The sequence below is a fragment of the Camellia sinensis genome, chromosome 11, assembly GCF_055761805.1.
Source record: "Camellia sinensis isolate YWXY chromosome 11, ASM5576180v1, whole genome shotgun sequence".
Lineage (NCBI taxonomy): Eukaryota > Viridiplantae > Streptophyta > Magnoliopsida > Ericales > Theaceae > Camellia > Camellia sinensis.
This window is the reverse complement of record NC_138971.1, coordinates 144,593,426-144,610,987: the sequence shown is the minus strand read 5'-3', so window position 1 is coordinate 144,610,987 and position 17,562 is coordinate 144,593,426. Positions and strand designations below refer to the sequence as shown.

Here is a 17,562-nt window from a genome sequence, read left to right as displayed (position 1 = left end):
TTTAATAAAATTGAATAGATAGGGAAAAGAAGAAGAAATTCTCTCACCCACTCCTCATTATTCTAACAAAGTATTAATAACTGTAAGGAAGTAGTTCATATGTGATATTTAGATGGGCAATATGACCTGCAACATTAGGAACCAACCAACCAATACAAGTATTTTTTTTTTTTTCTTTCCAAATAGAAGGCATTAATATATTAACCCCCAAAAAAAAATTTAGAAAAACAAATATACCTTAGAAGCTCCAATCTATAAATTTCTGCCATCTATCTTTTAAACACCATCTAACAAACCTTAAAATTCAAACAAAATTTCTATTTCTACAGTTAAAAAGAAACAAATGCAACACTACATTTTGAAGCTCCAATCTATAATCACTATTTTGCTTTAGCAGAAACTCATTAGCACCAAGTTTCAACACCAACTTAGCCTTCAAACCAGCCACTATATTTCACAAATTTCTTTGATGATAAATAATTTATCCTCTAGACTAAACAACATGACTCAACTGAACTGGAGAGGAGACATATCCGCATCCATATGCCATTCACATCCTTGCCCGAGGAGCTATGATTTATTGCATGCAGCTGGCCTCTTTTCTATTGAACGACTTTGTCCATGGTTTTTCATGCAAATTTCAAGTAAACCAACATTGTCAGAAATGTCATAAAGAAATCAAGTAGCTAGCAATAAGAAAAATTTTAAACCATGACGAACATGAGAAAGCTGTCCATAATTCATATAAATTAGAGAAAAAAATTATATGGAGGATAGCTCTAATGCACACTACTTTTAAGAATACAAAATTTCAAAGCAGATTAAAATGGAAAAACTCAGAGACAAAACTTGTAATCTAAAAACCGTAAATTATTTAAATCACATTTGGTATTTTCCACCGAGAGTGATAGGTGCCAAAGAGGAACAATTATATAATTGCTTTATTGGACACTGTCAATAAGTCCACACTCAAATTTGTCATATGAAACTCTTGAAAGGGCCACAAACTACTGTGACCAAAACAAAATTGGCAAATAACAAGTCAAAATAGAAAAGTCATAGACAACAATGCTTTGAAATCTATGACCAACAATTTAATTCAAAAAAATAGGCATTTGTCTAACCTACAGTCACTGCAGTCATTCAAGCTTAACCTGATAGAGGCAACAACAATGATCAAACTGAGAAAGAATACACACATACATATAGAGAGAGAGGGGCCAAACTTGCTAAAGAGTGATGTCCATCATAAATAAAAGTTTTCCAGACACACACACATATACACAAGTAAATCACCAATAAATTGTAAAAGAGGTAATAATTTGAAAACAAAAAAAAAATAGAAACAATAGCAAACCATTCAAAATTTCAGTCAGTAATCAAATAATGTAACCTATTCAAATCCACAACCCAACCAAAAAAAAAATTCATAAACATTAACATTAACATACACTACTAATCAAAACCTAAAAAAAATTTTAAAAAAAAACCCTAAACAATTACAATAAATATGACAGTGTTTATCTATTGTGACCATTCAATTACCTTGAAGTCCTGAGAAATTTCATGTTCAAACCTCTTGAATGGAAGCTTCAAGATCAGGAGCTCAATACTCTTTTGGTACCTGCAAATTTCACTTCGCATCAATTAATTAAGATAACAAAGAATCTAAAAAACACAAGAATTGTTATAAATATAGTAACCATAATTCAAGCTTTAATTCACTGAGTAGAGAAGAATTTACTTGCCTAAAGATGTGACTTCCTAGTTGTAAGAAGGGCTACCAAAAGAATTTGTTTATTTAGAAGAACAGCAAAAACCAGTGAACTCAACATTATCATGAAGAGCCAAAGACAAAGGCATTAAATCTACTTCAAAAACTCTGAAATATAGCGGCCAAGGATTTGCAGACCATCATTTAAAAACCAATGCTATGAAGCCACAATCTAACAAAAGAAAAGTTACTATTAAAGCAACACCATATATAACATTTTTTTAATTTGATATTTTGAGAGAAAAATCTAAAAAATAGCAAAGTAACTACTGAAGCAACATTGCTAAACTCTAGTATTTTGTCATTATTCATTACTAAAATATAGCAATAACCGTCTGTTTGCAATTGAATCAGTAGAGATGTTGTTAGGTAATAACAGGAACATTGCTTCAAGACAACAATTTATTAGCCTTCAAGCTTCATAAATGTTGGAGTTTAAAAAAATTTGCCTATTTGTCCACCATGAAAGTAATCAGTACATTTATATTTTTTTCACAAATGCTCATCAAATATAACCAAACACCCTACATTCATATTTTAAGCTAAATCAATTCTTCTTTCTTTCTTTTTTTCCTTTTTTTTTTTTTTTTTGTATTTCATATTTTTTACAAATATATATATATATATATATATATATATATATATTTTATCTTTTAACCAAACACCCTACATTAAAATTTTAACCAAACAACCTACATTTATGTAGCACTTGTACCCTTATAAAACTTTTGAGCAATGTATTTGAATCCTTTATTTTATTTTGGAAATCTTTGGTATTGTTGTATCGTGGTTTTGGATGAGTGAAAATCGATTTAAACTTGTTGGGTTTGATTGTTCGCACTTGTTCTTGTCAAAAGTTCCTTGGAGACTTAGAAATTCTATTCTAGGGTCGACACCAGCCTTCCTAAGGGTCGACCCTTACCTGTTGGTGAAGTTTCTGGGAGTGTTGTTGGAATATAGGGTCGACACCAGTCTGGGGAGGGTTGACCCTCTTATATTACAAAATCTGTGTGTTAGTTGCTGGAAATTAGGGTCGACCCCCTCCTGTCAAAGGGTCAAACCCCCATTGCTTATGCCAGATTGTCTTTTCTACCTAAAGAGTCGACCCCCCTGACCGAAAGGTCGACCCCTGCCAATAATTTTCAGCATTTTGGGGTTCAAATGGGCCCTACTTTTGGGGTTTGGGACTTGTCCTTTTTATTTGATTTTAGGGCAATATTCTACGACTATAAATAGACCCAAACCACTTTTCTCTCATTACGTTTTCTCCTCCTTTCATCTTAAACCGTGATTTCTCTCTTCTCTCTCTAAAACTTGACTTTTCGCACCTAGATCTCTAAATCTACTCACCTAGAGTGATCTTTTCACTATGGTCCTTTGAGAAAGATTGTAGATCTTGTCAAGGGCTTTCTATTGATCCATGTAATTCGTGGTTTCATCACCGGTGATTTTTGGGTTGTTTTCTCTTCGCTTCAAGAGGTAGAGATTTCTTTGCTCATTTCCAATACTTCATCTACAGATAGACATGTGATAGATTTTATTGCATAAAAACCATATTCATTATGGATTTTCTTGAAAACCATGAAAGGGGATTCTAGAGTTTGATATTTGTGATTGGAGTTGTTAAGTTGTTTGTTATTGGGTTATTTGGGAAATGATTTATTATGTTTGTGAAGCGAGGGAGGAAAGCCCTAATTTAATATTATTGATACAATGAATTTAAAAGGGAGGAAGTTGAATAATCTTTATATTTTGCTAATATGGGTTTGTAATTGTGTTTATATCAAAAGAAAATAAAAAAAGAAGTAACCACGGTGTTGGTATTGTTTTAGACTAATCACGTGAAGTTGAGTTTATGATTTTGGTACCAATGGAATTGATTTTGTAAAATAAAGATGATGGATTTGGTTTTGGTTTTGTAAAATGACGAGAATCAATTCTTTGAAAATGGTTGGAGTTGTGTGGATTGGAAAATAAACAAAAATGGTCTTTTTGAAAGAAAATGAAATCATCACCCTTTGTAAACTAATAGTGAACTTGAGGTCGGTTCTTGGAACCTTTACATATTATCATTGTTATTGAACTGAAAGTCTTGTGAGAATTGGATTTTTGTTTTCCTTTCGTATTAGATGTAGAAATGGATAGATATGAATGTAAATGGTGGAGTCAGATATTTGTAATCTCTCACCTATGAAAATATGGATAGTTTTTCTATTTTGGAGACTGTATATATGTTTAGAAATATATGTTTTGGGCTATCGGTGGAGGATATCTATGACTGTTGTAGAAATTGCATGTGGACTAGGTGAATTGAAACTAATCCTTCGTTGGTTGTCATTGAATATGACTATGTTTATATACATTGTATATGTATGATTAGTTGAGAGGAGAAAAGGGATGTACTCCATGTGTGATTATGCGTTTATATACATTGTGTATGTATTACACTTGTGTTATTATGCATTCTTGTATGTTGAGATGGTTGGGAATGTGCTTGCGCTTCGAATGAGTTGTACCATTACCTTCCAACTAGCGCTTGGAGAATTGGCCGCGCTTCAAATGAGATGTACCAGTACCTTCCAGCTAGCGCTTAGAGAACTTGGCAGAGGTACCATTACCTTCCAGCCGGTGTTTGGTAAATTGGCATTTCGTTATGGAAAGGTGTATCCTTAGCTTGGCATTTTGTTATGGAAATGTATATCCTTGACTTGACATTTTGTTATGGAAAGATGTATCCTTGGCTTACCATGCTTAAGGCAGGTAGAGCGGAACTTGTTTATCATTATTGTCTCAGTATATCTGTGTATATTATGGGTTATGATGGTTATGGTTCTGGAAGGCCGAGTTGCCTCATTTTTTGAGTAGATAGTTGTTGGTTGCTTGTTGTTTTGCCTTCATACTGAATGTATTTATGTAAAGACATGAATGTGTTAGAAACGGACGTAAGTACTGTATTAAGATTGTGAATAATGTGAAGGGCATCGGATACATGTGAACATGTTTAAAAAAGGAAAATCAGGTGTACGTCCAGAAAGTGGGAGAAAACGTAATGAGCTTTGTGAAATTGTTTTCAGGAATCTGTTATTGTCATATGAATTTTGAAAAAAGTAACATCATGAAAGAAAAGTAAAATGTTTATGTTGTTGAACGAAATGAATGATTTTGAGAAAAGTTCCTATATAAGTATATTTCTGTATACACTGTCACTATATGTATATGATATGATCTAAAGCATTCACAATCATAGCTATCTGTATGTTGTTGTTATTTAAGATCATATTGGGATTCCTACTGGACTTTATGTTCATTCCACATTGCTAATCCTTTTTCAAGTGAACGTCGAGATTTCAAGATCGAGGATCTTCTTTATGTGTTGGCCACGGGGCCTTTTATTTATAGGCGGAATGCCATTGATGTAAAAGGGTTAAACCTTTTCTTTTAATTTAAAGGATGTAAGCCTACGGGAAATTTATTTATTTTTATCTCATGTTGCATTCATTTCATATTCAAGTGAGAGAATCTTTAATAATAGTACTCGTGAATGTATTAAATTTCTGCACATGATCTCTAAAGTTGTGTTATAATGAAGGATTTGGTAATGGTATCCATTGATATAAAAAGTGGGATGCGGCAATTTATATTTTAAAAAAAGCTTACAAATATTTTAAGTTAAATCAATACATTTATATTTTTTTTCACAAATGCTCATCAAATATAAGAAATTTTCAACCTCTCACAACTTTACAATAATAAAATCAAGTCAGTAAAAAAAAAATTACCAAAAATAGGATAAGATAGAGAGCCAAAACCAAAGATAGCATAGCAGAAAGTAAAGAGAACGAAAAGGAAACGTACCAAATCGGTGAGCGATGAGGTGATATAAGAGGAGGGTAGGGCTAGCGATGGCGGTGGCAATTGGCAATTGGCAATGCTAATAGCGGAGGTGATCGGCAAGGTGAGGAGCAGCGAGTGGGAGACAGAGAGTTAAATGCCATGTTTTGGGTGTGTGAATTAGGTTTAGTTAGGCTAAAGAGAGGGTCTAGGGATTTGTCAAAAAACAATTAATGATGGAATTTTAATTTTGATAAAATTTTGATGTTTGTTTCAAATTTTTGGGGAAAATTATTTGCGGGGGAATTATGTAATAACCATTATAAAAATAAATAAATAAATCATGAATAGAGTCTTATAATAAAATAAATTATTAATTTATAATTTTGTCAATTTATACTCAAATTTTTTTATTTATTTTTAATATAAATCTTTCATCTATTTTTATTAAGTAAAATTAATAAGTAAATAAATAAAGAGTATTTTACTCATCAACTATAAAATGTATAACCACACCATTAATTGGATTAAAAAAAATATAAAAAATTTTAGAAACTACAAATATCGTAATCAAGTCACAAAGTTTTGTAACATAAAATATAAAATACAGAACACCATCTCTAATTGGTGTAACAAAATTGTTTCAAATTATAGAAAATCACAAATGTCGTAACTAAGACACAAAATTTCGTAACTAAGACACAAAATTTCGTAACATTAACCAAAAATTGTGTAAGTATCCACTAATTGGTGTAACAAAAACATCTAAATTTTTTAAAAACCACAAATGTCATAACCAACTCACAAAATTTAATAACATCAACTACAAAATGCATAACTACACCACTAATTGGCATAATAAAAATAATCAAAATTTTTACAAATCACAAACGTCCTAACCAACCTATAAAATTTCATAACATCAATCACAAAATGCGTAACAACACAACTAATTGATGTAGAAAAAATATTCAAATTATTTTTTATAAACCACAAATATCATAATCAAGCAACAAAGTTTCATAACAATTATCATAAAATGACTAACAAATCACTAAAAAGCCTAGAATCACCAATCGGGATCTCTCATGATACAGAGAAAAAAATGTAATGACAATCATTAAATAATTTAATCAACATCTTAAAGCTACGAAACAAAAAATGAGAGTTAGAGAAGATTAACTAGTAGAGCGAGAGGAAATAGAATATGAGAAAGAGAGGGTGAACGGGTTTATTGCTTGTGAAAATGACGTCAAATGTGGTGTTGTTTCCGATAAGGAAGATCGAAGATATCTACAGTGACAATAAGGAATGAGAGAGATGCTTGAGGGATGAAGAAGACTAAGATAGCAGAACAGTACAACAAAATGCGTAATATTCATTTCACAACAGTTCTATAACACATGTACAAATTGATAATAGCAAAACCTTTCAAATCATAACTACTGCCAAAGGTTTGCATATGTATGACATATTAATGTGAAAGAGCTAAAGTTTTGAGATAGATGCATTTACTAGATACAAAAATATCACCAAAATGAATACTGTTGAAATAGACAGAGAGAATAGTGACGAGTTCAAGGATCTATTGCAGAGACACAGGAGTAGAGAGAGGAAGAATCCAGTGAGGAAGAACTATCAACGATGGTCGTTCGATAATTTTAGCAAAATAGAGAAGTCTAATTAAGAAATAGAGAGAGCTCAGGCACACAACTAGGACAAATCAAGGGGGAAAAAATAGAGTAGAGAAAAAAACGAAGAAAAGTTGGGGAAAAAATTTAAGAGAAAAATTATTTAGTAGAACAAAATAAAATCACGTCATGGATAATTTTTTTCAACATATTTTTTTATTAAAATTTAGTTAAATTATGTGTGTGTGTGTGTGTGTGTGTGTGTGTGTGTGTGTTTATAAGTGTATATTGATATTTTAAAAAGTATATCATTTGTATATTAATATTTCTATTATATTTAATGAAGATACTACGACTTAAAATAAATATAAAATAGAGATAGATGATCAATTGCAATTATCATTTAGGGATGACACTTCAAAATCAATTGAGAGAATTGTCACTTAGGGATGACATTTCAAAATTAATTGAGAGAGTTGAGAGTTCAGATAGAATGAGAGTTTGAGACATGAATTTTTTTGTGAGAAATAAAATGAGAAAATGGTGGTATTTATAGGACTTGGGAGGAAAAGGGTTAATTTATATATATATATATATATATAATTGGATGTTGGTGGAATTAATGGCTATATGACTGTTTCAAATTTTTTTATTTTTTTATTTTTGACCGTTGCACTGACAGGGGCAGGGAGCCATTAGGGTTGGGTCGGGCCAAATGGGGAAAAAAAATTTGGGCCGAGCTCATAGGATGGGTCACATTCCATAACATACCAGGGCTGGGCTAGGCTCTAGAATATATAGCCCAAGGTCTTAGGTTGGGCTTAGGCTCGGGTGTGGTTAGGCCCATCTAGGGCACAAGCGAACTTGGGGTGTGCCGCAAGTTTGTAGGCCAAATTTACACCCTTATATGTGGGTAGTGGTTATGAGATATGTGATTAGTGATTATGATATATGTGATGTTGGTTATGAGGCAAAAGGTGTTGGTTATGAGATGTGGTTATGACATATGTGGATAAAGGTTATGAGATATATGATTAGTGATTATGATATATGTGATTTTGGTTATGAGCAGAGTGATGTAGTTATAAGTCAAAGGGTGTTTGGTTATGAGATATGTGATTAGTGGTTATGAGATATGTGGTGTTGATTATGATCAAAGTGGTGTGGTTATGAGATATGTGATTAGTAGTTATGATATGTGTGATGTTGGTTATGAGATTTGTGAGTAATGGTTATGAGATATTTGATTAGTGCTTATACAATACGTGATTTTGGTTATGAGTAAAGTGGTGTCAAAGGGTGTTTAGTTATGCTATATGTATTAGTGGTTATGCGATATGAGGTATTGGTTATGATCAAAGTGGTGTGGTTATAAGCAAAAAGGTGTTAGTTATGAAATATGTGACTAGTGGTTATGAGATATGTGATGTTGGTTATGACAAAAAGGTGTTGGTTATGAGATATGTGACTAGTGGTTATAAGATATGTGATATTAGTTATGACTCAAAGGGGTTGGTTATGAGATATGGTTATGATTCATGTGGGTAGTAGTTATGAAATATGTGATCAATGGTTATAAGATATGTGATATTGGTTATGATCAAAATGGTGTGGTTATGAGCAAAAGGGTGTTAGTTATGAGAAATGTGACTAGTGGTTATGAGATATGTGATGTTGGTTATGACAAAAAAGTGTTGATTATGAGATATGCGATATTGGTTATAACTCAAAGGGTTGATTATGAGATGTGGTTATAATTCATGTGGGTAGTAGTTATGAGATATGTGATATTGGTTATCATCAAAGTAGTGTGGTTATGAGCCAAAAGGTATTGGTATTGAGATATGTGATTATGGTTATGAAATATGTGATATTAGTTATGAACAAAATGGTGTTGGTTATGAGATGTGGTTATGAAATATGTGATGTTAGTTATGAGATGTGGTTATGACTAAGTTATAATCAATTTGATTATAATTATGAAGAAATATGATTTTGGCTCATAACTATAAAAAGTGACATGTTTAGCAAGTCACTTTTGATGATGTCACTTAATCTTAGCTATTAATTTTCTATGTACCGTACATTTTTTGAACAAAATGTACTATAGATTTTCCCGATTTTAACTACTATATTTTACATTTTTCTCTAACACTCTGTTTGGATATGAGAAAAAGAAATAATAGTGTTTCTCACTTAGACATGGAAAGAAAAGAAATGATCATAATTTCTTATTATTAGGTTTGAATGATTAAAAAAGAAGAAAAATATTATTTCTCACATATATATTTTTTTAGATAGAGTACATAAGAGAAAAGAAAAAAAAATGTTGTGTTTTATTTTATCAAAATAACTTTTCATATTAATATGTTATGTTTTTTTATAAAGATAATTTTGATATTTTAAAAAAAAAATCATTAAACTCAATTTCTTTCTTACTATTTTTTGTGAGAAATAAAAAAAAAAATATCTCTTATCATTTTTCACCTACTTATCACTATTTTTTTTTTCTTTTCTCATCAAACTCCTCCATCCAAATAGAGTGTAACGTCCTGCATTTTCATAACAAATTAGCAACAAAAATACATTTGAGTTTGTTTTTGAAAATTATTTATGCATTTTTTATTTTTATTTGTGGGACAAATTATAATAAATCTTCTTGAACTATGACCGTTTTTCACCTTACTTCCTAAAGTTTAAAACTCAACACTTCACCTTTTTGGTGTTATATCTTGTGACACTTATCCAATTCCGTTAGTACATTATTAGAAACTTGGATGGAAACCTGTCATGTGATTTTATTTTCTCATAGCCAAACAGGACCTATATATTATGCATATGGATATATACCCTGCAAAAATATCATGGTTTGCTGTTTCTCTCTCTCCCTTTGTTACCACACCAATGGACTTCAACAGTCAACACATACTTAGACCATTTTCCATGATTCATCTCATCAAATTTAAATTTGATAAAAAAAATTAACATTTTTTTGTTCTAATAGTTTCATCAAATGAGTATCAAATTACAGATATCAAAAGGACGCTTGGACCTTTCATCATTTCACTGTTTACAGTTATTGTATTTTCACTACCGGATGCCCCCGATGACTACTTTTCTGTAAAAATTTGTAAAAAATTTATACTGGCCAGTGTACCGACCGGACATTCGTTCGATCGTCCGTTCGGTCAATTGGTGGTTTGATGAATTTTTAAACACCTCCGTTGAAATATTTGATATCAAATAAAATTTTTACCCAATTTTTTATTTAAATTTGATGGGGAAAAAAAATGCACCGTGAGGGATAACCCTATCTCAACCAAAACAAGTCCCATTATCTATAACCCACCAATTATTGAATGTTGATTGCCGTAGTCACAAACACCACTGGACCGAAGGTGCCTTTTGTTTGAGGTAGGAACAATGAAACATGCAAGGATGACTTTCATTCACTCATAGAAACAGTGAGATTTGAACCTCTAGTGCATTAATCACACCTACAGTCACATATTACAAGACAAATATAGATTGATTGAATCTGTTGACCATTGCCTCAAAATTGATTTTTCTAGACCAACTCCAGATACTTCATGTAACTAAACCAGTGTCGGTTGTGAATGCGGGAAAAGAAATGATTATATTTCTCACTTAAGTGTGAGAAGAAAATAAATGGTTATAACTTTTTACTTTTATGTTTAGATGAATAAAAAAAAAAAATGTGATTTCTTTTCTTTTTTAAAAAAATAGAGTAAATAAGAGAAAAGTTTAAAACGGATTGTGTTTTATTTTATCAAAATAACTTTTTCATATTAATATGTTATATTTTTTTTATAAGAATAATTTTGGTATTTTAAAAAATTATCATTAAACTCAATTCATTTCTCACCACTTTTGGTGAGAAATAGGTTTTGTGAAAATTCTTTTCACACAATCTCTCATTATTTCTCACATACTTAACCATCTAAGCAAGTGAAAAGGTTCATGTCCTTATCATTTTTTTTTTCTCACCAAACTCCTCCATCCAAACAGAGTGTAATATCCTGCATTTTCATAACAAATTAGCAACAAAAATAAGTTTGAGTTTGTTTTTTTAAATTGTTTTGAGTTTTTTTTTTTTTTGGTACTCTTTTATATATATATATATATATATAGTAAAATTTTCTAATATTTTAAAAGGAAATTCATTAGGAAATTCTCTTTTAAGCATTTATAGTTCCATTAGTCCATATAATAGTCGTGTATTTCAATAAATCTTATTAATTTGAATATTTAATTTATCAAATCTTAATTTTCATATTTAAGGTATTTTATGAATAATTTTACCCTTACAAATATTTTTGAACCCTTAGTAATTTGGTGTGCACTATTTTGGACTATTTTTAATATTCTATGATGTGAACATTCACATTAAATAAATTTGACAATATAAATGTTCACATAATGAAATATTTACACTGTCAATATAAATATTAACGTGTGTTTCATCTTATTGGTAACTATGTCACCCATTGAACTTATTGGAACATAAGAAAATAATTTGAATTGAATAAAACGTAAGTAAGTAAAGAAAAATTTATGAATAAATATTTATATGTTAAATCATTTTTTTAAAAAAACATATCAAAAAAGTAAAAATTTATGAAGGAATATAAAAATAGAGTGCAGGCTTGTGGACTAAACCTTGTTTGGACCCATGGGGCCACCATGGGCCTCACATCAATCATATGAACCGCACATTTTATATACTATAATGTCTAGATTATTTATAAAATAAAAATAAAAATAAAAATTAGATCGATCATATACAATTTAACATTTATTTACAAAAAAAAAAAAGATAAATATTATTTAAAAGTTAGATTGTTAATTTTTTTAGAGACAAATATAATAAACTAACATTGCTGCAGGTTATGATCTAAAAAATGAATAATTTAGATATGTGGTGGTTTCCACAAACCCAACATAGGTTTGAACTGTAAAAATAATTTGATAAATACAAAAAATATATACACTAATTTTTAATATTTATTTTATTTTTTTAAAATATTTTTGGATTAAGTGAATTTTAAAAAAAATAATAAATTTGTGTAAAAATTTTCATTACACCAAATCTTCCATCAATTTTTTTTTTTTAATTTTCCTAAAATTTACCTTTTCATTAAATTTAATGGAAAAAATCATTTTTAATGTTTCATCTTATTAAATTACTATCAAATTCAAATTTCATAAGTTATCAATTTAATAAATAAATAAATAAATTGACTATCTCTTGCTTTGATGGACATTTCACAAAAGAAATAGAGATTATTTTTTAACACTTTTTCATCAAATTTAAATTTGATGAAAGAAAATGTGAAGGATCAAAGATGTCCGGTTCTAGAATTATCATTATGAAAGTGCTAAAGTATATATATATATATATATATTTAGATAGGATAAGCAATTGCACAGAAGAAGAAGCCTCAGATACCACCAATGCTAGTAAAGAGGGAGGAACCTCCTCCATCCAAACTCGTGGTGAATCAAAATCGAAGGCAAGCCTACTTAAACAATGAGCCACCGAATTGTCATCTCTACAAACATGCGAAACCGATGAAGAATGAAACCGCAAAAGAAGCGCTTGAGCCATACTCACTAAATGACCATAGCAAGATAAATTATCCTCCTTGCCTTGAATTGCAGTCACCACATTTTGAGAATCACCTTCAAGATGAATATGACCCAAATCCAAATCACATCCCTACTAAAGAGCTTTGATCACTCCCAAGGCTTCCACACAATCAACATCCGCCAAATACGGGATCCGCTCAACCATAGAAGCAATGACTGCCCCATGACAGTCCCGAATAATAATCCCAATACTAGCCCGGGCTTGGGCCTTTCTAACGGAGCCATCGAAATTCAGTTTAAAGACACCCTCACTTGGCACAACCCACCTTCGCAACCGCACCTGGGCCGCAGGAATTTGGCTGCAATGTTGAGCTTGATCATATTCTGATACGTAGTTCACCGCAAAAGAAACAACCTCCTCCACAGTCCTTGATTTATTTTCGAAAATAATTGAGTTCCGATTATTCCAAAGACACCAACATATAGTAATAAATAACTGCATGTGTTCTAAATCAGTCTTGGCCATGAGATTACAAACCCACTCCAAACAATTAGTAACAGGAGTATAGTTGATAACCATATTGAGTGAGCTCGACATCCAAACATTCATTGCAAACCCGCAATTGTGAAAACAATGGCCTACCGTTTCAGCCTCAACTCCACACCCTGCACATAAATCCATATTGACAATATGTCGTTTCCGCAAATTGGCCCTTACGACTAGCAACCCAAGACACATTTTCCATCCAAAAATCTTGAGTTTATTCGGAAGATGAAGCTGCCATAAAGCTCGCCACAACTGCCTATGGGACTGGCCATCATTGGAGGTAGCACCGTGACCATCCAAGGAGGCCATATCCACACACAAATGATATGTCGAGCGCACCGAGAACTCTCCATTTCGTGAAAAATGCCAGACCAATTTATCTGAAGGTAACGTTGGACAAAGAGGAATGCTTCGAATAACCTCCACATCCATTCCCAAAAAATTTTGAGTAAGCATCTCATCATTCCATGCACCCTTCTCAAAATCAATCAATACACTAACCATCGCATCGTCCGAAATAGTCGACGGGGGCAAAATTACTTTAAAAAAATGAGGCCATGGAACCCATTTATCATGCTTAACCGAAATGCTCGCACCATTCCCAACTCGCCATCGTAGGCCGACATTTAGAAGACTTTGAGATCCAACTATACTCCTCCAGGTGAAGGATGGGTTACACCCAAACAAAGCATCAAGAAAAGAAGTTTGAGGAAAGTACCGAGCCTAGAACACCCGCGCAACCAACGATTGAGGCCTCTGCACTAATCGCCAACACTGTTTGGCCAACAAAGCCGAATTAAACTGTTGAAGGCACCGAAACCCCATACCACCATTTAATTTTGACTTGCACAATTGTTTCCAGCTAGTTCAATAAATTTTACGGGTTTCCTCTTTTTGTCCCCGCCAAAAATTTCACACCATAGAATCAATTTCATGACACACTCCATCAGGAAGACGAAAGCAGGACATAATGTAAGTGGGAATTGCTTGAGCAATAGACTTAATTAGTACCTCTCTACCCGCAACCGATAACGATTTTTCCTTCCAACCATTTAATCGATTCCAAACGCGCTCCTTAACAAACCCCAAAACTGCGCTCTTAGAGTGCCCCCACACAACATGGTAACCCCAAATACTTTCCGTAAGGCGCCAACAAACCCACCCCAAGAATGGATGTCACCACTTGCTGCGTAGCCAAATTCGTATTTTTACTAAAACAAACAGCAGATTTTTGGAAATTAATTTTCTGCCCCGATGCTTGCTCATACTTTTTGAGGATATCTCACAACACACCCGCCTCATCTTCCTTAACAGCCGCAAAGAGAAGACTGTCATCGGCAAAAAACAAATGTGACAATCGCAGACTACCCCGGCAAATTGAAATCCCCAACAACCGGTTATCTGCCATAGCATGGGCGAGGAGCGCCGACATTCCTTCCGCACAAATAGTGAACAAGTATGGCGAAAGCAAATCCCCTTGGCAGAGGCCCCTTGTTGGGTGAAACATTCTTGAAGGTTTCCCATTAACAAGTACAGAAAAAGATACTGTGGACACACAATTCATGAGTAATTGCACAAATCATTGCGGAAAGCCTAACTGGAGCATCCTTTGATTAATAAATGGCCATTCCACTTGGTCATAAGCTTTACTCATGTCAAGTTTCAACGCAAGACATCCATCTTTTCCCGCCCGCTTGTTCTTAAGAAAATGGAACACTTCAAATGCCACCAATGCATTATCGGTAATCAAACGGCCAGGAATAAAAGCACTTTGAGTGTCGGAAATAACAGATGGCAGCACCTCTTTGAGACGATTGGCCAACACTTTTGCAATTATCTTATAGACAACATTACACAAACTAATTGGCCGATATTCTGACATTAGCTTGGGATTTTTAATTTTAGGAATCAGCACAATAAAAGTATGATTAATATGTGAAATCTCATCAACCCCATTCAACACCCCAAGCACCGCAGAACTCACACTAGGACCCACCACTTGCCAAAATTTTTGGAAAAATAAAGCAGGCTTACCATCGGGCCCGGGAGCCTTCGTTGGATGCATTTGGAAAAGCGTATGATGGACCTCAACTGCAGAAAAGGTCTATTTAGATTAGACTGAATCAACTGCAAAACTAGGCCCATATTCAAACCCTCACCCGCTGAAAATAACTCCTAAAAGTAATTCACAAAGTTGTCCTCCACCACGCTTTGATCCTCCTGCCAAAGGCCATTAGGATCAACAATCCCATCAATCTTCTTCTTCTTATGACGTTGGGTGGCCTTAGAATGAAAGAAAGAAGTATTACGGTCCCCATCCTTTAGCCAATTAGCTCGAGCACGTTGCCCCCAAAAAATAGACTCCCGTTCTAAAATCTCATCAATATCACATCGTAGCTTACACACTTCGGCGACATCTCCCGGAAAATTGGAATTCAGCGTAAGCAACCGCTGTAATTGATCAGTTTTCTCCTTCAACTGCTGCTTGACACACCCAAACACATTACGGTCCCACCATCGCAACGAAAAACTGACATGTGAAATATTAGAGACCAAACTCTGAACATCCGCAGTAGAAGAGGGCCTCCAATTATCAGCAACTACTTGCTCACAACTTGCATTCCGTAACCACATAGCTTCGAACCGATACATGTGATGACCACTAGCATGAGATTGACATTGTTCCTTAGCCCCACAAAGGTCAACACAAATAGGGAGATAATCAGAGGATGTGCACGCCATAGGATAGACCTTTGCATGGGGAAACAAAAGTTGTCAAGCATCATTAGCTAACCCACGGTCCAATCGCTCCCGAACCAAAGCGTTGCCACCTCGGTAATTAGACCAAGTGAAGAGTGGCCCAACAAAGCCCATATCAGCCAGGTGTGCATCTGCGATAACAGTTCGAAAATGTTCCATTTGTGAGGGACTACGCCCCACTACGCCACACTTCTCTCGACAGAACAAAATTTCATTGAAATCACCTGCACAAAGCCAAGGCATCTAGAAACATGTTGCTAGGCTTCGCAATAATGCCCAAGAATTTTTCCGTTGTGCCATTTCCGAGTGTCCGTAAAACCCTGTAAATCTCCAAGGTTGCTCCCCCAAACCAGCTTCCACAAATACATCAATATGACCAACTGAATAACATTTCACACTAACCTAGATACCCGTAGGCCATAACAGAGCAAGACCGCCTGCAAGTCGAACTTGATTGACATAAAAACCACCACAAAGTCCCATTTTTTGCCGAATCCCATCCATATGCTTCGAATCGAGCTTGGTCTCCATGAGAAAAACCAGCCCAGGAACTTCCTTTTTCAGTAGAAACTGAAGTGATCGAACTGACCGTGGGTTCCCAAGCCCACGGCAGTTCCAGCATAAAACATTCATTGGGATCGGCGAGGCTGAACATCAGCCTCCACCGTTGGATTATTGGTATGTGGGTTTAAATCATCACCCCCATGCACACACAACCGTTTACCAGCATTCACAGCCCAAGTCTCATCACACTGAGGCACACCACAACCTACCACCTCCTCAATCACTCTCTTAGTCCCCGTATCAGTTGAGTTATCAGTCTTGGGATCCATATGCTGACGGGCCACCCTCTTCCACTTCTTTTTGGGCAACACTTTTGCACCCAATGGGCTAGCCTCAACCTCCATCAAAACATTACGATTAATGGAAGAAATGTGGGCCACTTGAACTGGTTCAATTAGAGTGGGCTGAGCCCCGCCTAGGCCCAAAATGTTTCGTGTAGAATGAAGCCCAAGCCCCCCTTCTTCAGTAACCTCCCGCTCATTCATAAATTCAAAAAGAGTAGATGAGAGTGAATTTATGGTAAGACCTGGAGTTGTAGGCATATGTAACGCATTTCCTTGACTGACGCCATCAATCACGGGTAGCAGAATCTTTCCATCGTGGTCGTTCTCATCCCGACACCGGTGAGGGATCACAGCCACCGAAACACAGGGTTGCGAAACACTCTGTGGTGCCCCCTATCCCCTATACACAAGCTCAGAAGCCATCTCCATCTGAGTCCCCTGACCAATAGAAAGCCGAACCCCAACACCTCTATCAAGCGGAACGTGTCTACGAGGCCCTTTGGCTTTGAAGGTATCCATTCTCAACCAGGTCCCATACTGCTGCACATCAACCAGAGTTCC

At 34.2% G+C, this 17,562-nt stretch overlaps 1 protein-coding gene across 1 annotated transcript; it reads right to left on the bottom strand.

The window, feature by feature from the left end:
- Positions 1-15,568: 15,568 nt before the first annotated feature.
- On the bottom strand, positions 15,569-16,135 carry LOC145802736 (uncharacterized). The gene has a single exon (XM_082895500.1). The coding sequence runs from the start codon at positions 16,133-16,135 to the stop codon at positions 15,569-15,571; it is 567 nt and encodes a 188-aa protein (XP_082751626.1).
- Positions 16,136-17,562: the final 1,427 nt, after the last annotated feature.